Source organism: Rana temporaria, chromosome 10 (assembly GCF_905171775.1).
Source record: "Rana temporaria chromosome 10, aRanTem1.1, whole genome shotgun sequence".
Classification (NCBI taxonomy): domain Eukaryota; kingdom Metazoa; phylum Chordata; class Amphibia; order Anura; family Ranidae; genus Rana; species Rana temporaria.
In genome coordinates this window covers 141,491,755-141,518,395 of record NC_053498.1, presented here as the reverse complement: position 1 = coordinate 141,518,395, position 26,641 = coordinate 141,491,755, and the positions used below count along the sequence as shown (strand labels likewise).

Genomic DNA, 26,641 nt, shown 5'->3' with positions numbered 1-26,641 from the left:
CGCGAAGGCGAGCGTGGGGAGGAAGGAGGGGGGGGGGGGGGGCAGCTGCCCAGAGATGGCGCCCGCTGAGGGAGCGAGGGAACAGCACGGACCCCGCACGGAGGACGCCGCAGCGCTCCGGCGCCAGGGAAGGGGAAAACCCAAGTCAGGATGACTAAAGTAACAGAAATTAAAGTGAAAGATTTCAAAATAAGGCTCAAACATAACTACCTGACACCGTGCGGTGTCAGGGAAAACAGACATAAAAGTGCAAAAATCGGGGGAATAACAGGGGGAACCCCCCATATTCCACAACTTTCCAGATAAAACAACCAAAATTTCCAACAAAACTACCTGACATCGGGACATCCGGTATCAGGGAGACAGATGTAAAAACTTAAAATCGGGGGAATACAAGGGAAAAACACCCAATATTCCACAATATATTAAACATCATTCAACAAGGTTACCTGACACCACATTCGGTATCAGGGACAATATATATATACAATCAAGGAATAAAGTTATATGAAGTACTTATCTTGTATGCTCTGCCATGAGCAGAAAGAAAGAGGAAGGGTCTAAGGAGGCAGCCCCTTATATGCCGGCTGTCCTGCCTCATGATTGGCAGACCCAGCCTGAGGGCTGCTGGGTGTTGTAGTTTTTTCTTTTCTTTCAGTTAAACGTTTTTCTACTTGAAATTACTGAAAAAGTTGTATTTCTGCTATGGGCATTAATAAAGAAAGATAATGCATAAGATATGAGCCTCCTGTCTGATATATAATTTGGAATTTATCTTTTATTTTTTTCCAGAATTTTTATTGGTTTTCTGGATAATTTGTACAAACAAAAAGTTATAATACAGAATGTGTCAAACAACACTTATATTGGAAGAATGGTAAATACATAGATTCATAGAGATCTGCGGCGGCGTAACGTATCGTCTTTACGTTACACTGCCGCAAGTTTTCAGCGCAAGTGCCTGATTCACCAAGCACTTGCGTGTAAACTTACAGCGGTGTAACGTAAAGCCGTCCGGCGCAAGCCTGCCTAATTCAAATAGGGCGTGTACCATTTAAATTAGGCGCGCTCCCGCACCGAACGTTCTGCCCATGCTCCGTGCGAAAATTTTCCGCTGTGCTTTGCCCGAAATGACGTCGCCCCGACGTAATGTTTTGAACGTCGACGTGCGTTACGTATTCCCGGACGACTTTTTAAATTCGACGCGGGAACGACGGCCATACTTTAACATGGGCTGTCTATTGTTACACCACCTCAATAGCAGCCGTAACTTTGCGACGCGAAAAGCCGACTAGTGACGACCTAACGAACACGCGTACCTTCGTGGATCGCCGTAAACAGCTAATTAGCATACCCGACGCGGAAAACGACGCGATCTCCACCCAGCGGGCGCCGAAGTATTGCATCCTAAGATCCGAAGCCGTAAGCCTGTCGGATCTTAGCCTAATGCCGTCGTATCTTGTTTGTGAATCACAAATAAAGATACGACGCGGGAAATTTGAAAGTACGCCGGAGTATCAGCAGATACTCCGGCGTACTTATTCTGTGAATCTGGCCCCATATGCCTAAAATCTCACATATGGTCAGTCCAAAGCAAGTTTTGAATAATGTTCCCTCTTTTTCTTACATATATCATTTATATCAACATATCAAGCGTTTAACCACTTCATTACTGGGCACTTAAACCCCCTTCGTGCCCAGACCAATTTTCAGCTTTCAGCGCTGACGCATTTTGAATGACAATTGCGCGGTCATACAACACTGTACCCAAATTATATTTTTATTGTTTTTTTTCCCACAAATAGAGCTTTCTTTTGGTGGTATTTGGTAGATTTTAGTTAGGGGTATCGGAGTAAAGGGGGCTGAATAAAAATGCATGTCGCCCTTTATTTCGATATTTATTTGTAAAAAAAAATGTGGAAAACCATTTATAATTTTTCTTCCACTTCACAATGATGTGCCACTTTGTGTTGGTCTATCACATAAAATACATTTACGTTTTTGGTTGTAACATGACAAAATGCGGAAAATTTGAAGGGGTATGAATACTTTTTCAAGGCGCTGTATATATTTATGTGGAGTGTAATTTACACTTTATAGTTGTTATGGTGTATACACGCTCACAATACGCAGACATAGGTAGATTCACGTACATTGGAATAAATTTAGGGCGGCCTAGCCTAGCCTGTTTAGGCTACACCGCCGTAAATTAGCTAGACTAGTAGTGATTTTCAATCTACTTACCTGCTAATCTACGGCGGCGTAGCCTCAAACGAGCGGGCGTAAGGGCGCCTAATTCAAATTGGTTGGAGGGGGGCGTGTTGTATGGAAATGAGGCTTGACCTCACGTTTTTTGACGTTTTCTGCTACTGCGCATGCGCCGGGCGCCTACATTTCCCAGTGCGCATTGCGGCTAAGTAGGCCATACGGGCCTATTGATTTCGACGTGGACGTAAACGACGTAACTCCCGATTCGCGGACGACTTAGGCAAACGACGTAAGAAATTCGAACCTCGCGGCGGGAACGGCGGCCATACTTTAACATTGTTATTCCACCTCATAGGTGGAATAACTTTAGGCCGCCTAAGGCCTTACGGAAACAACGTAATTCGACTGCGGCGGGCTGGCGTACGTTCGGGAATCGGCGTACAACCTCATTTACATAATCTACACCGGCCGCAATGGAAGCGCCACCTAGCGGCCATCTGAAAAATTAAAAGCTAAGATAGAACGGCGCAAACCGTCCTATCTTAGATATGTTTAAGCGTATCTCTGTTTGAGCATACACTTAAATAAGTCGGTGTAGATTTGGAGTTAGGTCGGCTTATCTACTGATAAGCCAGCCTAACTCTTTGTGAATCTACCTATTTGAGTATAATTTGCACTATTTATTTAAAACCACGTAGTCACATTTGGGGGGAGCTTCGCATAATCACAACCTAAAAAGCTGATTTCTTGCCTGGAGCTTCCAGCTGAATAAAAACATATAGAAAATATACACTATATTACCAAAAGTATTGGGACGCCTGTCTTTACTCACACATGAACTTTAATGGCATCCCAGTCTTAGTCCGTAGGGTTCAATATTGCGTTGGCCCCGCCCTTTGCAGCTATAACAACTTCAACTCTTCTGGGAAGGCCGTCCACAAGGTTTAGGAGTGTGTCTATGGGAATGTTTGACCATTCTTCCAGAAGAGCATTTGTGAGGTCAGGTACTGATGTTGGATGAGAAGGCCAGTCTCCACTCTAATTCATCCCAAAGGTGTTCTATTGGGTTGAGGTCAGGACTCTGTGCAGGCCAGGCACAAAGCAAGGTCCATAAAGACCTGGATGAGCGAGTTTGGGGTGGAGGAACTTGACTGGCCTACGCAGAATCCTGACCTCAACCCGATAGAACACCTTTGGGATGAATTAGAGTGCAGACTGCAAGCCAGACCTTCTCACCCAACATCAGTGCCTGACCTCACAAATGCTCTTCTGGAAGAATGGTCAAACATTCCCATAGACACACTCCTAAACCTTGTGGACGGCCTTCCCAGAAGGGTTGAAGCTGCTATAGCGGCAAGGGCGGAGCCAACTCAATATTGAACCCTACGGACTGAGACTGGGGTGCCATTAAAGTTCATGTGTGTGTAAAGGCAGGCGTCCCAATACTTTTGGTAATATAATGTATGTCTATCCCCTATTTTTCTGTACCAAAAGGCAGACACCCATCATCCTTGTGGACAAAGAAGGATCGCTCATTGCCACAGACGCCACCGTTCCCGCCAATAGTAAGAGGTAAGTTCATACCATAAAGGGAAACTATAATGGTTTTGGGGTGATTTTATTTATACCCCTTTAAAACGTTGTTTTGTTTAATCTATTTTTTCTATATGTATACAATCTTTGTTTTACAAATAAACATTTAGCATGCGATATAGGATTCCCAGAGCACTATGGGACAATAGAGCAGATGCTGCTTGCCTTTAGACTTTCTATGACTAAAACTTTGTGCAGAACATAAAATCTCTGTTTTTGAATCACTTTGGCTATGGGAGATTTTACCCCCTTTCATGACCAGGTCATTTTTCGCTATTCGGCTATTTTAACCACTTAAGACCCGGACCAAAATGCAGCTAAAGGACCAGGCCAGGTTTTGCGATTCGGCACTGCGCCGCTTTAACAGACAATTGCGCGGTCGTGCGACGTGGCTCCCAAACAAAATTGGCGTCCTTTTCCTCCCACAAATAGAGCTTTCTTTTGGTGGTATTTGATCGCCTGTGCGGGTTTTATTTTTTGGGCTATAAACAAAAAACGAGCGTAAATTTTGAAAAAAAAAACACAATGTTTTTTAATTTTTGCTATAATAAATATCCCATTTTTTTAAAAAAATATATTTTTTTTCCTCAGTTTAGGCCAATACGTATTCTTCTACATATTTTTTGAAAAAAAAAATCGCAATAACCTGGTTTGCGCAAAAGTTATATTGCCTACAAAATAGGGGACATAATGATTTATTTTTTATTTATTTTTTACTATGAATGGCGGCGATCTGCGTTTTTATAGACATTATAGCGGACACATCGGACACTTTTGACACATTTTTGTGACCATTCACATTTATACAGCGAACAGTGCTATAAATATGCATTGATTACTGTATAAATGTGACTGGCAGGGAAGGGGTTAACCACTAGGGGGCGGGGAAGGGGTTAAATGTGTATCCTGGTTGTGTTCTAACTGTGTGGGGGGAGGGGACTGACTGGGGGAGGTGACCGATGCTGTGTCTCTATGTACAAGGGACACAGATCGGTCTCCTCTCCTCTGACAGCACGTGGAGCTCTGTGTTTACACCCCATCATTACACACAGAGCTCTACGTCCCTGCTCAGTTACTGGGCAATTGCGGGTGCCCGGCGGTCATCGCGGCCGCCGGGCACGCGCACTGTGTTCCCAGTGACGCGACGGGTGCGCGCGTGAGGCTTTAAATGACAGGACGTCATATGATGTTCTGTCGGAACAATAGAGCATTTGACGGCGGGCGGGTGTCAAGTGGTTAAGATATATACAGTATATATATATATATATATATATTAATCTAATTCTAAATGATACATACACGTGCACTGATTGGAGGCTTGTTGTGTTTAAAATAAATGTTTAAATTTAAGAAATTTTCTGTATTACTTATTACTTAGCAGAGTAATAATGGAACTTCCGCTTTTTGGAATTCTCCCCCCCCTCTCCGGTGTCACATTTGGTACCTTTCAGGGGGAGGAGGGAGCAGATACCTGCATAATCCCAGGTATTTGCTCCCTCTTCCGGGCATAGATCACCGCGGTGACTGTGGTGACCTACGCCACATCTGGCACCTACTCTGCCCCCCACACAGGTCCCAGAAGACAGCAGGGACCAGTGGGATCGTGCAGCGCGACTCGCGCATGCACAGTAGGGAACCAGGAAGGCTTCACTTCCTGATTCCCTTATCGAAGATGGCGGCGGCAGCACCCGAGGGAGAAACCGGCTTCGGGCACCCAGGACAGGTAAGTGTCCATATATTAAAGGCCATATTAAAGGCCAGCAGCTGCAGTATTTGGCTGCTAGCGGGGCGCTTATATCCCAGCTAGCGGCCAATGAAGGGGTTAAATGCTCCTTTGGAGCGCTTCTGTAGAAGCGATTTGTAGGCGATTCTACAGCGGTGCCCGTTCATTTCAATGGGCAGGAGTGGTGGAGGAGCGGTATACACCGCTCCAAAGATGCTGCTTGCAGGCTTTCACACTGAGACTGCAGGGGAGCAGTTTTGCAGGCACTTTACAGGCGCTATTTTTAGCCCAAAAGTGCCCGAAAAACGCCCCAGTGTGAAAGGGGTCCAACTGTTAGATTTTACGAGATGAAGGGGGAAATAAATAAATAAATCGGCCTAACATATTGGCCCTAAAAAAAATCGGCATCATATATTGGCCATCGGCCGCCACGATTTCTAAATATCGGCATCAGCCAGAGTAGGGTTGCCACCTGTCCAGGATTCACCCGGACAGTTCGGGTTTGGGATCTTGTGTCCGGGTTTCAGTCTGCCTGAAACCCGGACACATCATTTAGACTGGGCTGTGGCTCCCCAAGTAACTGAGGTAGTCACACAAAAATCTGTTGCCATTCGGGAGATGCGGGCCGCTGTCTGGGGGCAGGTTTGGCATCACTGAGGCGGAGCCACGATGTCAGCAAGAGCAGTTTGGCCACACCCACTGTTTGCCGCAAACGTGCCTTGTGCCGTTAAAGTGTTCGGGTTTGGCTTGAAGAAAAGGTGGCAACCCTAGGCCAGAGGAAAAAACCCATATCGGTCAACCTCTAGTGTACAGTGAGCCCAGACTGCCAGGGGGGTGGGTACATGACAACCTGGGCTCACAGGAAGTGGGTTGGGTTTCTTTGGCTGTCATATAACTTGAAAGACCGGTGTCATCCAGTTTCTGCATGGGACCTTTTTTTTTTTGCTGTTCCTGGAATTTTTTTTAAACTAAAGTTCCACTATAGTTGATAGTTAAATCACTATTAAAAATGTGTGTTTGTTGATGCTCAGGGGGGGGGGGGGGGGGGTGGGGTGTGGGGAGGAGTCACAGACCAAGAATACTTTTTAAGACCTCATCTTTCATAAACCAATTTCATAAAATGTTGTAAAGTTACTGATTTGTTGCTAACTGAACCCCTAGTCTAATTTCTACTCATTTTCCCTCTTCAGCTCTCCTTATGGAATCATCCCTCAAGCTGTGTTTCCGAGATTAGGTAATGTTTATATCAGGGTTCAAAATGTCAAGTCCTGAGCCACTAGCCAGGCCTTAAGAGTTACTCGCCACCAGTTGCCCCGCCCAACACCTCCCCTGCCCCACCCCTAAGTCCGCCCCTAAACACGCCCTTGTAAATTATCTCATGAAATTACCCTGTTAAATATTTTAAGCAGAATTAAGTTCCAAAAATAAATATTAACAACTTTAACAATAGTAACATAAAGCATATCAGTACCCATCTGTGCAGCCTCAGTGTGCCCGTGAACGCAGCCTTACAGTGCCCCATCACTTGCAGCCTTACTGTGCCCCATCAATTGCAGCATTACTGTGCCCCATCACTTGCCCCATTACTGTGCCCCATCACTTGCCCCATTACTGTGCCCCATCACTTGCCCCATTACTGTGCCCCATCATGTGCCCCATTACTGTGCCCCATCACTTGCCCCATTACTGTGCCCCATCACTTGCCCCATTACTGTGCCCCATCACTTGCCGCATTACTGTGCCCCATCACTTGCCCCATTACTGTGCCCCATCACTTGCCGCATTACTGTGCCCCATCACTTGCCCCATTACTGTGCCCCATCACTTGCAGCATTACTGTGCCCCATCACTTGCCCCATTACTGTGCCCCATCACTTGCCCCATTACTGTGCCCCATCACTTGCCCCATTACTGTGCCCCATCACTTGCCCCATTACTGTGCCCCATCACTTGCCCCATTACTGTGCCCCATCACTTGCCCCATTACTGTGCCCCATCACTTGCAGCATTACTGTGCCCCATCACTTGCCCCATTACTGTGCCCCATTAATTGCCGCATTACTGTGCCCCATTAATTGTCGCATTACTTTGCACTGCAGTTGTGGCAAAAGTCACAGCCATTTGGGTGCCATTTGCTTTTAATGGCACCTCGAATGTGGTGCAGTTTTGGCGCAATTGTCACGTGATAATCACGTGGCGGTCGCGGCAAGCTACATCACGTGCCTAATGGTTTTTGGTAAATTTTAGTTTATACTGTACATTTTTTTTAGAATAACAGCCTGCCTTGTGGTTGGCTCTCTCTGATTGAAACGTTATATTGTCCTGTTTGATAAGGGATGAGTAACGGTCAATGGGGTAGATTCAGAGAGCAATTACGCCGGCGTATCCATAGATACGCCGCGTAATTGCTTAGTTGCGCCGGCGTATCTACTTTCTGTATTCAGAAAGCTTGATACGCCAACTTTAGCCTAAGATATGACTGGCATAATTCTCTTACGCCGTCGTATCTTAGGGTGCATTCTGCCGCTGGCCGCTAGGTGGCGCTTCCGTAGTTGTCAGCGTACAGTATGCAAATTACATACTTACGCCGATTCACAAACTTACGTGCGCCCGGCGGTAGTTTTTTACGCCGTTTGCGTACGTCGTTTTCGGCGTAAGGCTGCTCCTGCTATTAGGAGGGGCAGCCAATGTTAAGTATGGACGTCGTTCCCGCATCGCGATTTGAAAATTATACGTCGTTTGCGGAAGTCGTCCGTGAATGGCGCTGGACGCCATTTACGTTTATGTCGAAACCAATGACGTCCTTGCGACGTCATTTACTGCAATGCACGTCGGGAAATGTTAGGGACGGCGCATGCGCAGTACGTTCGGCGCGGGAACGCGCCTAATTTAAATGATCCACGCCCCCTACGGGATCATTTGAATTACGCGCGCTTACGCCGGCCCCTTTTACGCTACGCCGCCGCAACTTTACAGGCAAGTGCTTTGTGAATCAAGCACTTGCCCGTAAAACTTGCGGAGGCGTAACGTAAATGTCATACGTTACGCCGCCGCAGTTTTGCGCGCCCCTACCTGAATCCACCCCAATGAGTCTTACTATTATGTTTGTAAAATGTCACTTTTATCTGCTGATGGAATAAGCAGTCTCCGGAGGACATGTGAAAATCAGTCTAAACTTCATTAGCAGACGATATACAAAAATAATAGGCAATATATATTTTTTACATAATTTAAGATTTATAACACCTTTATTTTTTATTTATTTTTCTTGCAGACAAAGAAGACGTTTTCCAGAACATTCTGACTCAGGTTTCTGAGGAATTCTCAAGGTAGAGACCAACAAAGACAGGACAATTAATGTTGGCTCTTTGACATCCAATTAAATGGCTGCTTATATTCTCTTACCCCCTCTACAATGGTGGTTATTCTTGGGCAATACTGTACATGCTCTTTCCTATACACAATATATGACTCCTTTTTAAAAAAGAAAACGTTATACCCTTAACCACTTAAGCCCCGGACCAAAATGCAGTTAAAGGACCAGGCCCCTTTTTGCGATTCGGCGCTGCGTCGCTTTAACTGACAATTGCGCGGTCGTGCGACGTGGCTCCCAAACAAAATTGGCGTCCTTTTTTCCCCACAAATAGAGCTTTCTTTTGGTGGTATTTGATCACCTCTGCGGTTTTTATTTTTTGCGCTATAAACAAAAATAGAGCGACAATTTTGAAAACATTTTTTTTTTACTTTTTGCTATAATAAATATCCCCCAAAAAAATATATAAAAAAACTTTTTTTTCCTCAGTTTAGGCCGATACGTATTCCTCTACCTATTTTTGGAAAAAAAAATCGCAATAAGCGTTTATCGGTTGGTTTGCGCAAAATTAATAGCGTTTACAATAGTTTTATTGCATTTTTATTATTTTTATTTTTTTTACTACTAATGGCGGCGATCAGTGATTTTTTTCGTGACTGCGACATTATGGCGGACACTTCGGACAATTTTGACACATTTTTGGGACCATTGTCATTTTCACAACAAAAAATGCATTTAAAATGCATTGTTTACTGTGGAAATGACAGTTGCAGTTTGGGAGTTAACCACTAGGGGGCGCTGAGTGAGTGAGTGAAAAACTTGTAAAGCGCAACACATGCGAACTGAATCGCCTCTGGGCCGTGTATCCATTTCATGGGTAAGGAACCCCTTGACCTCAGAAGGGGTTAAGTGTGACCTGAAGTGTGTTTACAACTGTAGGGGGGTGTGGCTGTAGGTGTGACGTCATCGATTGTGTCCCCCTATAAAAGGGATCACACGATCGATGACGCCGCCACAGTGAAGAACGTGGAAGGTGTGTTTACATACAGCTCTCCCCGTTCTTCAGCTCCGGGGACCGATCGCAGGATCTCCAGCGGCGATCGGGTCCGTGGGGTCCCGCGGTCATGGAGCTTCGGGCCGGGTCGCGGGAGCGCGCCCGCGACCCCACAGCTGGGCTTAAAGAGCAACGTACATATACGTTGATGTGCCCAGCCGTGCCATTCTGCCGACGTATATCGTCGCGCAGCGGTCCTTAAGTGGTTAAAAATATTTTCACAATATGGGAATTGTCTTTGCTGCTCACTTTGCAAGGGCAAAAAGAGGGACATGCAGCTGGGACCTGTAGTATCTCTTGATACGCCGGCGTAATTTTAAATTTCCTGCGTCGTATCTTTGTTTTGTATCTTCAAAACAAGATACGACGACATCTCGGATCGATCCGACAGGCGGACATCTTAGTACGCCGTCGGATCTAAGATGCAATTTTTCGGCACCCGCTAGGTGGCGTTTCCGTCGAATTCCGCGTCGAGTATGCAAATTAGCTAGTTACGGCGATCCACGAACTTACGTCCGGCGCATTTTTTTTTACATCGTTTGCGTTCGGCTTTTTCCGGCGTATATTTAAAGCTACTGTTATGAGGCGTACTCAATGTTAAGTATGGCCGTCGTTCCCGCGTAGAAATTTGAAATGTTTACGTCGTTTGCGTAAGTCGTTCGCGAATAGGGATTTGCGTAGAATGACGTCACCGTCGGAAGCATTGGCTTGTTCCGGGTAAATTTCGAGCATGCGCACTGGGATACCCCCACGGACGGCGCATGCGCAGTTGAAAAAAAAACGTCGTTTACGCCCCCATCACATAGATTTGAATGCCGCGCCATTACGCCGCCAAAGATACACTACGCCACCGTAACTTACGGCGCGAATTCTTTGAGGATTCGAAAAAAAAAAGATGTCAGAGGTCTGTTAAGACCCCCGATATCTCACCAAAGCCCCCCCAACAGGGCTGATTAAAAAAAAAATAAAAAAAAATAAAAAAACACACTGACACTGTCCACCCCCCCCCCCTTAAAAAAAGAAAGCATTGTAAAAAAAAAACAAAAAAAAAATTGTAAAAAATTTTAAAAAAAATAATTGTAAAAAAAAAAAAAACTAATTGTAAAAAATTAAAAAAATAATTGTAAAAAATTAAAAAAATAATTGTAAAAAAAATTAATTAAACTACTGACACATGTGCCACTTTCACATGAGTTTAAAAAAAAGTATCGGTAATCGGTATCGGCGAGTACTTGAAAAAAAGTATCAGTACTTGTACTCGGTCATAAAAAAGTGGTATCGGGACAACCCTAGTCAATCTGTCCGTCGCAATGTCGCAGTACCGCTATAAATTGCAGATCACCTAAAAAAAAATAATAATAAAAATGCCAATAATTCTTTCCTATAGCTTGTAGACGCTATAACTTTTGCGCAAACCAATCAATATACGCTTATTGCAATTTTTTTACCAAAAATATGTAGAAGAATATGTATCGACATAAACTGATGAAGAAATTCGTTTTTTTCTAAAAAAAAATTGGGGATATTTATTATAGCAGAAAGTAAAAAATATGTCCCGGATTCACACACAGCGGCGCATATTTATGCCGCCGTAGCGTATCTCTTTAACGCTACGCCGACGCAGCGCAGAGAGGCAAGCATGGAATCGAGTTTTGTGGGCATGGCGCACAGATACGATGGCGCATATTTGCACTTACGCGGCGTATCTCGAGATACGTCGGCGCGAGTGCTTTGTGAATCCGGGCCTATATATATTTTTTCAAAATGGTCGCTATTTTTTTTGTTTAGATCGCAAAAAAATAATACCGCAGAGGTGATCAAATACCACCAAAAAAACATTATTTGTGAGAAAAAAATTACTAAAATTTTGTTTGGGTACAGCGTCGCACGACCGCGCAATTGTCAGTTAAAGTGACGCAGTGCCTAATCGTAAAAAGTGCTCTGGTCATGAAGGGGGTAAAATCTTCCGGGGCTGATGTGGTTAACCACAAAGACCCGGCGTAACGGCGAAATTCTAATTTAAGTTACACTGCCTTAAAAATTCTACCTAAGTGCCTGATCCACAAAGCACTTACCTAGAAATTTCTGGCCGTGTAACTTAAATTCCGCCGGCGCAAGGCGTTCCTCATTTCATGGGGGCGATTCCCATTTAAATGAGGCGCGCTCCCGCGCCGGCCGTACTGCGCATGCTCGTGACGTCATTTTCCCGCCGTGCATAGCGCGAAATTACGTTACGCCGGGCTTTGTGGATTGCGACGGGTCAATAAAGTTGCGTCGGAAAAAAAAAAAGATACGGCAAAAAAATAAATTCAAATTCGAAAAAAAAACGCGTCGCTAGACAGAAGGGTCTGCTTTTACATGGTGTACTAACTTTACACCATGTAAAAGCAGCCCTAATTTTGCGTTTGCAACTTAATACTTACGGAGAAAAAACGAAGCAGAAAAGCTTCGTGGATCTCCGTAAGTGCTAATTTGCATACCCGAGGCGGCATTTCGACACGAAATGCCCCCAGCGGCGGATGCGGTACTGCATCCTAACTATGGAAAACTGATTCTGTGGATCAGTTCCATAGTTAGGACCAGGGATACGACGGAGTAACAGCAGTTACGCCGGCGTATCCCTTTTGAGGATTTGGCCCTAGGCTCTGTACTGTGATTCGCTAAGCTGATCAGCAAGTGTCGGACATAAATCATTGGCCTGGGACCTGCCGATTGCCTTGTGCTGTACCGAATCACAGCACAGCCGGGGCAAGCCCGTGTGCGCCCCCTATCTTTGAGGATACTGTACACATGTACACCATCCAGATGAATACAGTTATTATTTTTATTCTGTGGCAACAATCCATTGACTTTCATTCTTTCTCCAGAGCTTTCCGGGTCAGCGAGCTGAAGAGAGAGGTCTGTGATCGGCTCACAGTCCTGGAACGACGGGTTGAAGGTGAGATATATATGGCAACACTGTTTATGATTCTGTGTATTAGGTAATGGACTGGTACTGGTTCTAAAGATCTATTTCTCTACTAAGCTTTTATTACGAATACCGTATATACTCGAGTATAAGCCGAGGCACCTAATTTTATCACAAAAATGGGAAAAATTATTGACTCGAGTATAAGCCTAGGATGAGAAATGCAGCATCTACTGTAAGCGGAAAAGAGGGTCATCAATGCCCATTTGCACGCCTCACTGTGCCCAACCTCACTGTGCCCATCCTCACTGTGCCCATTTGCACGCCTCACTGTGCCCAACCTCACTGTGCCCATTACAACCTCACTGTGCCAATTGCAACCTCACTGTGCCCATTAACTCACTGTGCCCATTACAACCTCACTGTGCCAATTGCAACCTCACTGTGCCCATTACCTTAGTGTGCCCATTACAACCTTATTGTGCCCATTACAACCTCACTGTGCCCACTACAACCTTACTGTGCCCATTACAACCTCACTGTGCCCATTGCAGCGTACCTGAAATTGCACCACAAAGTTGGGAGCACGAAATTGTCCAAAATGTCTTGGTATGCTGACTCCTTAAAGGGGTCGTAAGGCTGCTTTCACATTGGGCGGTGGAGCCGCGGTGACGGTATAGCCACGCTATTTGTAGCGCCGCTATACCGTCGTATTTACAGGCGATATTCGGGCGCTAGCGGTGAGGTTTTAACCCCCGCTAGCAGCCGGAAAAGGGTTAATACCGCGGTATTACCACGGTTTCCCATTGATTTCAATGGGAAGGCGCGGTATAGGAGCGGTGAACACACCGCTCCTATACCGCAGTAAAGATGCGGCAAGCAGGACTTTTGGAGCGCTCCTGCTAGCGCACCGCTTCAGTGTGAAAGCCTTCGGGCTTTCACATTGAACACTACAGGGCAGGTTTTTTTCATGCGGTATAGCAGCGCTATTTTTAGCGCTGTACCGCATGAAAAACGCCTCAATGTGAAAGGGGCCTAAAGGATAATTTATTTTTTTAAATAACAAACATGTTATACTTACCTCCACTGTGCAGCTTGTTTTGCACAGAGTGGCCCCAAACCTGGTCTCCTGGGGTCCCTCGGCGGCTGTCTCGGCTCCTCCCCACAAAAGCTAACCCCCTTCATGCAAGCTCTCTCCCATGGGGGTTAGTTCTTGCGGGCGCGCTCCCGTGATACAGCCGGCAGCTAAAGCCGCTCACTGTATCACTTGCCCCCCCCCCCCCCAGCGCGCCGCATCATTGGATGTGATTGACAGCAGCGCGAGCCTATGGCTGCGCTGCTATCAATCCACTCTAGCCAATCAACGGCCAGATGAGCGGAGAAGAAGACGTCGGGGGCGAGCGCAGCAGGTAAATGGGCTCAGGTAAGTAAAATGGGGGGGCTGGGGGGCCGTAACTGTCAGATGTTTTTTCACCTTAATGCAAAGGATGCGTTAAGGTGAAAAAACATGAACCTTTACAACCCCTTTAAGAGTTTCCTTCACTGGAACTAAGGGGCCAAGCCCAACCCCTGCAAAGCAACCCCACACCATAATCCCCCCTCCACCAAATTATTTGGAGCAGTGCACAAAGCAAGGTCCATAAAGACATGGATGAGCAAGTTTGGGGTGGAGGAACTTGACTGGCCTCCACAGAGTCCTGACCTCAACCCGACAGCAGGCCCTTCGGAACCCGACAGGCAAACCAAGCAATTGCCTGGGGCCCCCGAGCTGGTCAGGGGCCCCGAGCTAGCCAAGGGGCCCCAGCAGGGAGGGCCCTTGCCGCACCGCTGCTTCCTGCAGTCCAGTCGGCCGTGTACCATAACCGCGCGGTACAGGAGAATCAGGTTCCTGTTCCTGGCCGGACTGACAGGAAGTGCACACACTGTGTGTTCACTTCCTCTCAGTCCGGCCCCGGGAACAGCAAACTGAATGCCCTGTACCGCGCGGTTATGGTACACGGCCAACTGGACTGCAGGAGGAAGCAGCGGTGCGGCAAGGGCCCTCCCTGCTGGGGCCCCTGTGCGGACACCAGGATAGAGGTAAGATGAACCCTACGGACTAAGACTGGGATGCCATTAAAGTTCATGTGCGTGTAAAGGCAGGCGTCCCAATACTTTTGGTAATATAGTGTATATGAGCAATAAGTAATGATCCGAAGGAGGCTACTTTGGCCTAATCTTAGTGAGGATCAGACGACGATGTATAGAGACTCTTCTCCGTTTTGTCTTGGCAGCTGAAGGTCAGAAAGTTCTCAGCATTGACATGTGTAAGAACGAGCTGAGGCAACTACGGGATGAGCTTGAAAAGAGGAACCACAGGTGAGAGGAAGTCTTGCCCTATGAAATACCTAACATAGGAAATTCACAAGACTAGGGCGTGATCTGAAAACGTAAAAAGAAAAATGTTTTCCCAAACCTGTAATTTTACCTTTGTAGCCCTTATCTAAAGATCCAGAAGTGTCACTTTCCTTCAACCAATGGTTTACCCTCTTCACAAAAATAAACTGCCCTTTTTTATGTACAGTACCAAACCTGCGGATGTTTTTGCTGTTTGGTAAACCGTGTTTCTCCCAAAAATAAGCCCGGGTTTTATATTAGTTTTGGCAACAAAAGACACAGTAGGGTTTATTTTCAGGGTAGGTCTTACCATGTAATGTGCCGTCTTCTCTCCCTCTCTCTCTCCCTGCCTGTCAGGAATCCCCAGTGTGAACTGAGATAAAATGCTTGTAAAATCCTATAACCCACTTTATTACAGAATTATATAATGTACAATGTGTGTGTTTCTGTAATATAATTGTGCCAAATACCTTTGTTATAACGGCGTTTTGCGCTAATGTGCCCCGCAGGAGCTCTCTTCCCCCGCAATTATATTACAGAAACACACACATTGTACATCATATACTCCTGTAATATAGTGGATTATAGGACTTTACAAGCATTTTAAACTAGGGCTTATTTTCAGGGTAGGGCTTATATTGCAGCCCTCCTGGAAAATAATGCTAGGTCTTATTTTTGGGGTAGGTCTTATTTTCCGGGAAACACGGTAGGAGTTCAAAACCCCAGACCTAGTTATTAAGCAAATTGTAACTAGAGCTTGGATAGTGGTGCTCTCAGCGACCCCTCCCAGCATCTTCCCGCCACTGTATGTGTTGTCTGCTTCAAAAGCCCCCCTGGTGCCCAACCTGTGGCCCTTTGGCACATGATGTGTGGCCCTTGGACCTCAGCAGCCTGCAGTGGGAACATTGATTAGGGTAAGAGCATTGATCTCTACCAGCCTCATGTAACCTGTTCAGAGGTGGCTCTAGGCTTTGTGAGGCCTTAGGCCCCGTACACGCGGCCGAGGAACTCGACGTGCCAAACACATCGAGTTCCTCGGCGTGTTTAGTCCTGGAGCCGCCGAGGAGCTCGGCGGGCCGAGTTCTCCCATAGAACAACGAGGAAATAGAGAACATGTTCTCTATTTCCTCGCCGAGGTCCTCGTCGGCTTCCTCGGCGGAAAGTGTACACACGGCCGGGTTTCTCGGCAGAATTCAGCTCTGAACCGAGTTTCTGGCTGAATTCTGCCGAGAAACTCGGTCGTGTGTACGGGGCCTTAGGCAAAACTTGACATGGGGCCCCACTCACACCCATGATGGGAAAAATAATTCAAGGACAAGAGCCTCTTCCCCACAACCCTGGCCGGTGGTTGTGGGGATCTGCGGGCAGGGGGCTTATCGGAATCTGGAAGCCCCCTTTAACAAGGCGGCTCCCAGATTCTGCTCTTTAATAACTAAGGGGCAGGGGCCACCCGGCCATGTCACCTGGTGAACCCGCCCCTTTTTGACATCACTGATTGAGGGCATGCTGAGTCATTGACGTCACAAGGGGTGGTGTCACCGATATTTACTGGTTGTTTGGGATCCTGGCGGCCCCGCTCCTGAGTCGGGGCTCTTAATGCTGCCTGAGCACATCAGCGTTAAGGTCCCCTGTCCCTCAAAACTGGGGTAATAAAAATTGAGGGGTACAGTGGCTGCATTTGATGGCACAGTGGCGGCAATTTATGGGTACAGTGTCAGCAATGCTGACACTGTACCCATAAATTGCCGCCACTGTGCCATCAAATGCAGCCACTGTACCCACCAATTGCTGACACTGTGCCCATCAATTGCCGCCAGCTTGCCCCATCAGATGCTGCCAGTGTGCCCATCAATTGTCGCTACTGTGCCCCATCAGATGCTGCCAGTGTGCCAATCAATTGCCGCTACTGTGCCCCATCAGATGCTGCCAGTGTGCCCATCAATTGCCACTACTGTGCCCCATCAGATGCTGCCCGGCACTTGTCTCGCAGCGGGTCAGCGGCGGTCTCCTGCACATCCTCCAACCACGTAAGCATGGACAATGTTAGCACAATAGAATGTCCCATTTTTGGGGCTCCAGGACAGTCTTGAGGCAAGGAAGGGGAATTTTGGTGGCCCACATTGTTACTTATAGGTGGTCGTAGTAAACAAAAACGACTTACCTTGCTTCGGAAAAATTCCATATCCCAAGAGAGTGCATTCATACCTCCAACATCGAGTGTGTTTTCTAAGAATGTTATAATCTGACCCCTTGATCTGCTCTGACTAACTGAATGATATTGTTTTTCCCTCGATGGATATCATCCCAACAGACTGAACTACCCTTGTAGATGTTACCACTCTGAGGAAGCCATCCGAATGATCCCCCATAAAGATGTCCCAAGCTACCCTAAGGTAAGGAAACAACCTCATGTCTGGTGCGTAGCAATACCTTTTAGGGCTGGAGGATGTGCCGATCTGACCAATGTTACGTCTTCAACCAAAAATTCCAGGATAAAAAAAAGTTCCGGTGAACCTAAACCTTTAGAATATAATAGATTTCCACTTACCAGTCCTTAGATGGGGCGGCTGCATTTGTTTTCTTTTTCAGGATTGTATTTCCTTTGTTTTCACCTGGTGATCCTGCCCAATAACACCCTTCCTGTCCTAGGCTCTATTCACACTAATGCGTTTTTTTGGTGCATTTTGCAGAAATGCAGGGAAATTTTTTAACATGGGTTCCTATGGAACTTTTTTACATCAATGCATTTTTGTGCCTCTGTGTTTTTGGAAAGGGTCAGGGACTCCCCCCCCCCCCCCCCCCCCCCGCAAAATGCAGGGTTTTGCATGTAATAGACTTCAATGGACCTGCATCCAAATGCAAGAACAGTGTTTTTACAGAGATTTTGCAGCGATTTGCGTTTTTCTTTACACTGTATCTAGTTGGTTGCTAAGGAGGGGGCCGGAAAGCCGGTGATCTGACGTGCTGGTTCCATGTATCATGGAAGTTCCAGCGCATGCGCGAACTGATGCGCTGAGCTGGTTCCAGCCATCGGGAAAGTTCCGTCAAGCACTGCGCAGGTGCAAACTTGCTGACGGAAATCCCCGAACGGCGGCCGGCATCCAGGGCGACGTGGACTTAGAGGAAAGTGGCCAGTCGGCCTCACGTCCTCGCTGCGCTCGGACGGCTCGCTTCGCTCGCTCGGCCTCCTGGCTCTTTTTTTAACATCCTCCAATCCACGGGGATGTTAAAGAATGAGCCTGGATGCCGGGCGAGGTTCGGGGATTTCCGGCGGGAAGTTTGCGCCTGCGCAGTGAGTGGAGGAACTTCCCCCATAGGGGAACATTGAGGACAAGTCACCGGCCGCTGCGTCCTTAACAACCGATGCGTCATCAGCTGTCAGCTGGCTTCCAGCTGAATGTAAAAAAAAGAATTGCCAGCAAAAAAAAAAAATAGAGGAAAAAAACAGCGTCCCAGGTCCATAACGGGCCATTGAGTCTAGTATGGATTTGGAGGGCACCCCCCCACGCCCAAAAAATAAATAAAAATATATGGCGTGTGGGTCCCCCCCAAGATCCGTACCAGACCCTTATCTGAGCATGCAGCCCGGCAGGTCAGGAAAGGGAGGAGATGAGCAAGTGCCCCCCCTTCTGAACCATACCAGGTCGCATGCACTCAACATGGGGGGATGGGTGCTTTGGCGCAGGGGGGGCTCTGCGCCCCCCTACCCCAAAGCATCTTGTCCCCATGTTGATGGGGACAAGGGCATCTTCCCTACAACCCTTGCCCAGTGGTTGTCAGGGTCTGCGGGCGGGGGGGGGGCTTGTCGGAATCTGGAAGCCCCCAGATTTTGCATTCAGCAGGAAGCCCACTGACCGCTGATGACTCAGGATGCGCAGGCCGGCTTCCTGGCCCCCTCCTTAGCAACCAGCTATATACAGTGTAAAAAAAAAACACAAATCGCGGTAAAAACACGTGTCCAAAAACACGGCAATCACTGCAAAAAGCACTGCAGAAATGCTCAAAAGCAACATGCATCGATGTGAATCGAGCCTTAAGGTGACAGTACTTAGTCACTGTACTGTGTCTATGAAGGAGCATCATTGCCACCCTAGAACAGGACTACAGAAATCCCCCCCTCCCCCTTCTGTATTGCTAATACACTTCCTGATAACATTGAAGAGTGACATAGAACAGCACTGTATTTTTAACAAGATTGAATTCATTGAACAGATATTACAACACACAGGTATATTCAAAGTATTATTAAAACCCTAAACATTAAAGTGGTTGTAAACCTCAGACATGAAATATGAACAAAGCACATCCCTCTATAGTGTGTACGCAACAAAATCCAGAGCACTATCATTTCTGTCTGCTGCCTCCTTCCTCTGCAATCTGAATGAGTCACTTCTGACAAGTTTTCCTGACACCAAGATTTAAGCCCGTGATTATCAGCCTCAGCTCTGTTTCTGTGTGCTGTGTGATTTGGGGGGGGGGGGGGGAGGTCCCTTTCCTCCACTCCCACCGGCTCTTAGAGCTCTAAGCTGTCCTCACTGAGCTCTGCAATGTGTGACGGTCCGCTTTAATGTAATCAGACTGCAATAGAGCATCCTCTGTTCACTATGGAGCTTGCAATCGTCGTCGTCCCCGTGCAAATCTGTGAATTTTACTTTTATATGTAACGGGCCAATGTCATATTTCTGACTTGTTTCCACAGTACACGCTGTCATTGGAGACCATTGATGCCCTGAAGAAGCCCACCTTTGATGTCTGGCACTGGGAATACAACGAGGTGGGTTTTAATTAATGTTCACATTAATGGTACACAGCCAGTCGTGTTTTTCATCCAAGCTTAGCTATAGTCTGCCAGACCACAACCCCATTTATACATGGCTGCCGTACTTTATTAGTCCCTTCAATGGGGCAGATCCACAGAGATCTGCACCTTACCTGGCGTTCTTTCAAATCCTCAAAGATTTCGCGCCGTAAGTTACGGCGGCGTAGTGTATTTCTGGCGGCGAAATTCAAATCGGCGATTAGGGGGCGTGGTCCATTTAAATGAAGCGCGTCCCCGCGCCAAATGAACTGCGCATGCTCCGTTTCGAAATTTCCCGCCGTGCATTGCGCGAAATGACGTCGCAACGACATCATTTTTTTAACTTAGACGGGACTTACGTACATTCCGATTCACAGATGACTTACGCAAAAAATAAATATTCTAATTTCAACGCCGGAACGACGGCCATACTTAACCACTTACCCCCCCGGACCATATTGCTGCCCAAAGACCAGAGTACTTTTTGCGATTCGGGACTGCGCCGCTTTAACTGACAATTGCGCGGTCGTGTGATGTGGCTCCCAAACAAAATTGGCGTCCTTTTTTTCCCACAAATAGAGCTTTCTTTTGGTGGTATTTGATCACCTCTGCGGTTTTTATTTTTTGCGCTTTAAACAAAAATAGAGCGACAATTTTGAAAAAAAAATAATATTTTTTACTTTTTGCTGTAATAAATATCCCCCAAAAATATATAAAAAAACATTTTTTTTCCTCAGTTTAGGCCGATACGTATTCTTCTACCTATTTTTCGTTAAAAAAATCGCAATAAGCGTTTATTGATTGGTTTGCGCAAAAGTTATAGCGTTTACTAAATAGGGGGTATTTTTATGGCATTTTTATTAATATATTTTTTTACTAGTAATGGCGGCGATCAGCGATTTTTTTTTCGGTACTGCGACATTATGGCGGACACTTCGGACACTTTTGACACATTTTTGGGACCGTTGGCATTTTTATAGCGATCAGTGCTATAAAAATGCATTGGATTACTATAAAAATGCCACTGGCAGTGAAGGGGTTAACACTAGGGGGCGGGGAAGGGGTTAAGTATGTCCCTGTGTGTTATCTTACTGTGGGGGGGGGGTGGACTCACTAGGGGTCGGGAAGTAGTTAACATGGCAAGTCTATCTATACGCCGCAAAATACCAGCTTTAACTATACGCCGGAAAAAGCCGACTAGAGACGACGTAAGAGAATGCGACGGCCGCACGTACGTTTGTGGATTGTCGGAAAAAGCTAATTTGCATACCCGACGCGGAAAACTACGCAAACTCCACTCAGCGGACGCCGAAGTATTGCATCTACGATCCGAAAGCGTACGAAGCCGTACGCCTGTCGGATCTAACCCAGATGCCGTCGTATCTTGGTTTGAGGATTCAAACTAAAGATACTACGCGGGAAATTTGAAAGTACGCCGGCGTATCAGTAGATACGCTGGCGTACTCTCTCTCTGGATCTGGCCCATTGATTTCACTTATTATTCATTCCATAGTGCGACCAGTGACTATAGGACAAAATGGGTGGAGGACCAGATATCAGAATAAAACAGACACCTTCCCCAAAAACACAGTGGCCTAGATTCAGGAAGCTATTGCGCCCGCGCAACCATAGGTTGCGCGGTGCAATAGCTGTTTTGCTCCCGCGTAGCGAATGCCCCTGATTCAGGAACATCGCTACGCGGACTGCAGCCTAGGATATGACAGACATAAGCCTCCTTATGCCTTCATATCTCAGGCTGCATTCTTGCGTTGTCCGCTAGGGGGCGCGGCCATTGTGAGCGGCGTATAGTATGCAAATTGCATACTACCACCGATTCACAAAAGTTGCGCGGGCCCTGCGCACGCAAGGTACGGAGTTTCCGTACGGCGACTTTAGCGCAAGGTTGCTCCTGCTATAGCAGGGGCAACCAATGCTAAAGTATAGCCGCCCTTCCCGCTCGTGAAATTAAAATTTCACGTCGTTTACGTAAGTGATTCGTGAATGGCGCTGGACGCCATTCACGTTCACTTAGAAGCAAATGACGTCCTTGCGACGTCATTTGCCGCAATGCACGTCGGGAAAGTTTCCCGACGGAGCATGCGCTGTTTGCTCGGCGCGGGAGCGCGCCTAATTTAAATGATTCCCGCCCCCGGCGGGATCATTTACATTAGGCAGCCTTACGCAGGGCTATTTAGCATATCGCCCGCGCAATTTACGGAGCTACTGCTCCGTGAATCGCGGGCAAATCAAAATATTTGCGTGGGCGCAGAGCAAAAATCGTTGCCCTTTGCCCACGCAAATATTGCACGGATCTACCTGAATCTGGGCCAGTGCATCCGGAAAGTATTCACGGCGCTTCACTTCTTCCACATTTTGTTTTTACGGCCTTATTCCAAAATGGATTCAATTCATTATTTTCCTCAACATTCTACAAACAATCCCCCATAATGACAACGTGAAAGAAGTTTGTTTGAAATCTTTGCAAATGTATTAAAAATAAAAAGAAGGAAAACAATTCCATGTACATAAGTATCACAGGCTCCTCCCATCAGGGGCGGATCCAGAGTCTAATCTCGGGGAGGAGCACTGCCAAAATTTCTGCAGGCAATTTGTAGGGGCAATGGCTGGTGTAGGCGCTTCAATCATCACGACACCGTGGTTAATATGGTGTCAGGATGATTGAAGCACATAATTTCAATTATTACTGTGTGGGAGCAGCCAGGTGGAGGGGGAGGACAGGGGGGTTGCAGCCAGGTGAAGGGGTGGACAGGGGGGTTGCAGCCAGGTGAAGGGGAGGACAGGGGGGTTGCAGCCAGGTGAAGGGGAGGACAGGGGGGTTGCAGCCAGGTGAAGGGGAGGACAGGGGGGTTGCAGCCAGGTGGAGGGGAGGACAGGGGGGTTGCAGCCAGGTGGAGGGGGAGACAGGGGGGTTGCAGCCAGGTGGAGGGGGAGACAGGGGGGTTGCAGCCAGGTGAAGGGGAGGACAGGGGGGTTGCAGCCAGGTGAAGGGGAGGACAGGGGGGTTGCAGCCAGGTGAAGGGGAGGACAGGGGGGTTGCAGCCAGGTGTCGTGATGATTGAAGCGCCTACACCAGCCATTGCCCCTACAAATTGCCTGCAGAAATTTTGGCAGTGCTCCTCCCGAGATTAGACTCTGGATCAGTCGTCCGTGAATGGGGCTGGACGTAATTTACGTTCACATCGAAACCAATACGTCCTTGCGGCGTACTTTGGAGCAATGCACACTGGGATATGTCCAAGGACGGCACATGCGCCGTTCGTAAAAAACGTCAATCACGGCGGGTCACGAGTAATTTACATAAAACACGCCCCCCCATCCTCATTTGAATTAGGCGCACTTACGCCGGCCGCATTTACGCTACGCCGCCGTAAGTTAGGAGGCAAGTGCTTTGTGAATACAGTACTTGCCTCTCTGACTTTAGGCGGCGTAGCGTAAATACGATACGCTACGCCGCCTTAAAGATACGCGCCCCTACCTGAATCCGGCTATGAAACCGTATTTGCAGAAACACTCAGTAACGAATTACCGTATTTATTGGGGTATAGCGCGCTCCCGCGTATAGCGCGCACCCCTAAATTTGCCCCGAAATTCCTGTGGAAAAAAAGATACATTGTTCATGAATACTTTCCGGGAATCATTTACAGTAACATCCAGTAATAAATCACCTTTTTTTTTTTTACAATTGATATCGTCAGTTCTTTCTCAGGACTTGTTAGGACCAAGCTTGAGGGGTAAAAAAACTTTGAGAAAGGCCGGCCTAGGCACTTGTTATAGAAGATGAACCTCACATATGAATCCCTCTGTTTTCTCCACACAGATGTTGAGCTGCTTGGAGTTTATGTATCATGAGCTTGGACTTGTGCAAGAGTTTAACATGAACCCCATCACTCTAAAACGCTGGTTGGTAGGTGACCCCAAAAGGTTTTCCTTCTTTTCTTGATGTGATCTGAACATTTGCAGTCAGTTATCTCTTCCATTAGGATGATGTATGTCTGAGGTCTCCGGACTGTCTGAGGTCTCCGGACTGTCTGAGGTCTCCAGGCTGTCTGAGGTCTCCGGACTGTCTGAGGTCTCCGGAGCTGTCTGAGGTCTCCGGAGCTGTCTGAGGTCTCCGGACTGTCTGAGGTCTGCGGACTGTCTGAGGTCTCCGCACTGTCTGAGGTCTCCGCACTGTCTGAGGTCTCCGGACTGTCTGAGGTCTCCGCACTGTCTGAGGTCTGCGGACTGTCTGAGGTCTCCGGACTGTCTGAGGTCTCCGCACTGTCTGAGGTCTCCGGACTGTCTGAGGTCTCCGGACTGTCTGAGGTCTCCGCACTGTCTGAGGTCTGCGGACTGTCTGAGGTCTCCGCACTGTCTGAGGTCTGCGGACTGTCTGAGGTCTCCGCACTGTCTGAGGTCTCCGGAGCTGTCTGAGGTCTGCGGACTGTCTGAGGTCTCCGGACTGTCTGAGGTCTCCGCACTGTCTGAGGTCTCCGCACTGTCTGAGGTCTCCGCACTGTCTGAGGTCTCCGGACTGTCTGAGGTCTCCGGACTGTCTGAGGTCTCCGCACTGTCTGAGGTCTCTGGACTGTCTGAGGTCTCCGGAGCTGTCTGAGGTCTCCGGAGCTGTCTGAGGTCTGCGGACTGTCTGAGGTCTCCGGACTGTCTGAGGTCTCCGCACTGTCTGAGGTCTCCGCACTGTCTGAGGTCTCCGGACTGTCTGAGGTCTGCGGACTGTCTGAGGTCTCCGAACTGTCTGAGGTCTCCGCACTGTCTGAGGTCTCCGCACTGTCTGAGGTCTCCGCACTGTCTGAGGTCTCTGGACTGTCTGAGGTCTGCGGACTGTCTGAGGTCTCCGGACTGTCTGAGGTCTCCGCACTGTCTGAGGTCTCCGCACTGTCTGAGGTCTGCGGACTGTCTGAGGTCTCCGGAGCTGTCTGAGGTCTGCGGACTGTCTGAGGTCTCCGAACTGTCTGAGGTCTCCGCACTGTCTGAGGTCTCCGCACTGTCTGAGGTCTCCGCACTGTCTGAGGTCTCCGGACTGTCTGAGGTCTCCGGACTGTCTGAGGTCTCCGCACTGTCTGAGGTCTCCGCACTGTCTGAGGTCTCCGGACTGTCTGAGGTCTCCGCACTGTCTGAGGTCTCCGCACTGTCTGAGGTCTCCGGACTGTCTGAGGTCTCCGGACTGTCTGAGGTCTCCGGACTGTCTGAGGTCTCCGCACTGTCTGAGGTCTCCGCACTGTCTGAGGTCTCCGGACTGCCTGAGGTCTGCGGACTGTCTGAGGTCTCCGGACTGTCTGAGGTCTCCGCACTGTCTGAGGTCTCCGGACTGTCTGAGGTCTCCGCACTGTCTGAGGTCTCTGGTCTGTCTGAGGTCTGTCTGAGGTCTCCGGACTGTCTGAGGTCTGCGGACTGTCTGAGGTCTCCGGACTGTCTGAGGTCTCCGGACTGTCTGAGGTCTCTGGTCTGTCTGAGGTCTGCGGACTGTCTGAGGTCTCCAGGCTGTCTGAGGTCTCCGGACTGTCTCAGGTCTCCGCACTGTCTGAGGTCTCCGCACTGTCTCAGGTCTCCGGACTGTCTGAGGTCTCCGGACTGTCTGAGGTCTGCGGACTGTCTGAGGTCTCCGGACTGTCTGAGGTCTCCGCACTGTCTGAGGTCTCCGGACTGTCTGAGGTCTGCGGACTGTCTGAGGTCTCCGGACTGTCTGAGGTCTCCGCACTGTCTGAGGTCTCCGCACTGTCTGAGGTCTCCGCACTGTCTGAGGTCTCCGGACTGTCTGAGGTCTCCGGACTGTCTGAGGTCTCCGCACTGTCTGAGGTCTCCGCACTGTCTGAGGTCTCCGCACTGTCTGAGGTCTCCGGACTGTCTGAGGTCTGCGGACTGTCTGAGGTCTCCGGACTGTCTGAGGTCTCCGCACTGTCTGAGGTCTCCGGACTGTCTGAGGTCTGCGGACTGTCTGAGGTCTCCGGACTGTCTGAGGTCTCCGGACTGTCTGAGGTCTCCGCAGTGTCTGAGGTCTCCGGACTGTCTGAGGTCTGCGGACTGTCTGAGGTCTGCGGACTGTCTGAGGTCTCCGGACTGTCTGAGGTCTCCGGACTGTCTGAGGTCTCTGCACTGTCTGAGGTCTCCGGACTGTCTGAGGTCTCCGGACTGTCTGAGGTCTGCGGACTGTCTGAGGTCTCCGCACTGTCTGAGGTCTCCGGACTGTCTGAGGTCTCCGGACTGTCTGAGGTCTGCGGACTGTCTGAGGTCTGCGGACTGTCTGAGGTCTCCGGACTGTCTGAGGTCTGCGGACTGTCTGAGGTCTCCGAACTGTCTGAGGTCTCCGCACTGTCTGAGGTCTCCGCACTGTCTGAGGTCTGCGGACTGTCTGAGGTCTCCGGACTGTCTGAGGTCTCCGCACTGTCTGAGGTCTCCGGACTGTCTGAGGTCTCCGGACTGTCTGAGGTCTCCGCACTGTCTGAGGTCTCCGCACTGTCTGAGGTCTCTGGACTGTCTGAGGTCTCCGCACTGTCTGAGGTCTCCGCACTGTCTGAGGTCTCCAGATCTGTCTGAGGTCTCCGGACTGTCCTGTCTGAGGTCTCCGGACTGTCTGAGGTCTCCACACTGTCTGAGGTCTCCGGACTGTCTGAGGTCTGCGGACTGTCTGAGGTCTCCGCACTGTCTGA

At 48.3% G+C, this 26,641-nt stretch overlaps 1 protein-coding gene across 1 annotated transcript in view; it reads left to right on the top strand.

The window, feature by feature from the left end:
* The window catches only part of LOC120915707 (high affinity cGMP-specific 3',5'-cyclic phosphodiesterase 9A-like), a 63,654-nt gene that overhangs the window by 15,310 nt on the left and 21,703 nt on the right, over positions 1-26,641 (top strand). Inside the window, exons 3-9 of the mRNA XM_040326444.1 lie at positions 6,715-6,758; positions 8,799-8,853; positions 12,759-12,829; positions 15,073-15,157; positions 17,487-17,568; positions 19,875-19,949; positions 23,812-23,898. Of these exons, the coding sequence (XP_040182378.1) occupies positions 6,715-6,758; positions 8,799-8,853; positions 12,759-12,829; positions 15,073-15,157; positions 17,487-17,568; positions 19,875-19,949; positions 23,812-23,898 (499 nt within the window). The remainder of the gene's footprint in view (positions 1-6,714; positions 6,759-8,798; positions 8,854-12,758; positions 12,830-15,072; positions 15,158-17,486; positions 17,569-19,874; positions 19,950-23,811; positions 23,899-26,641) is intronic.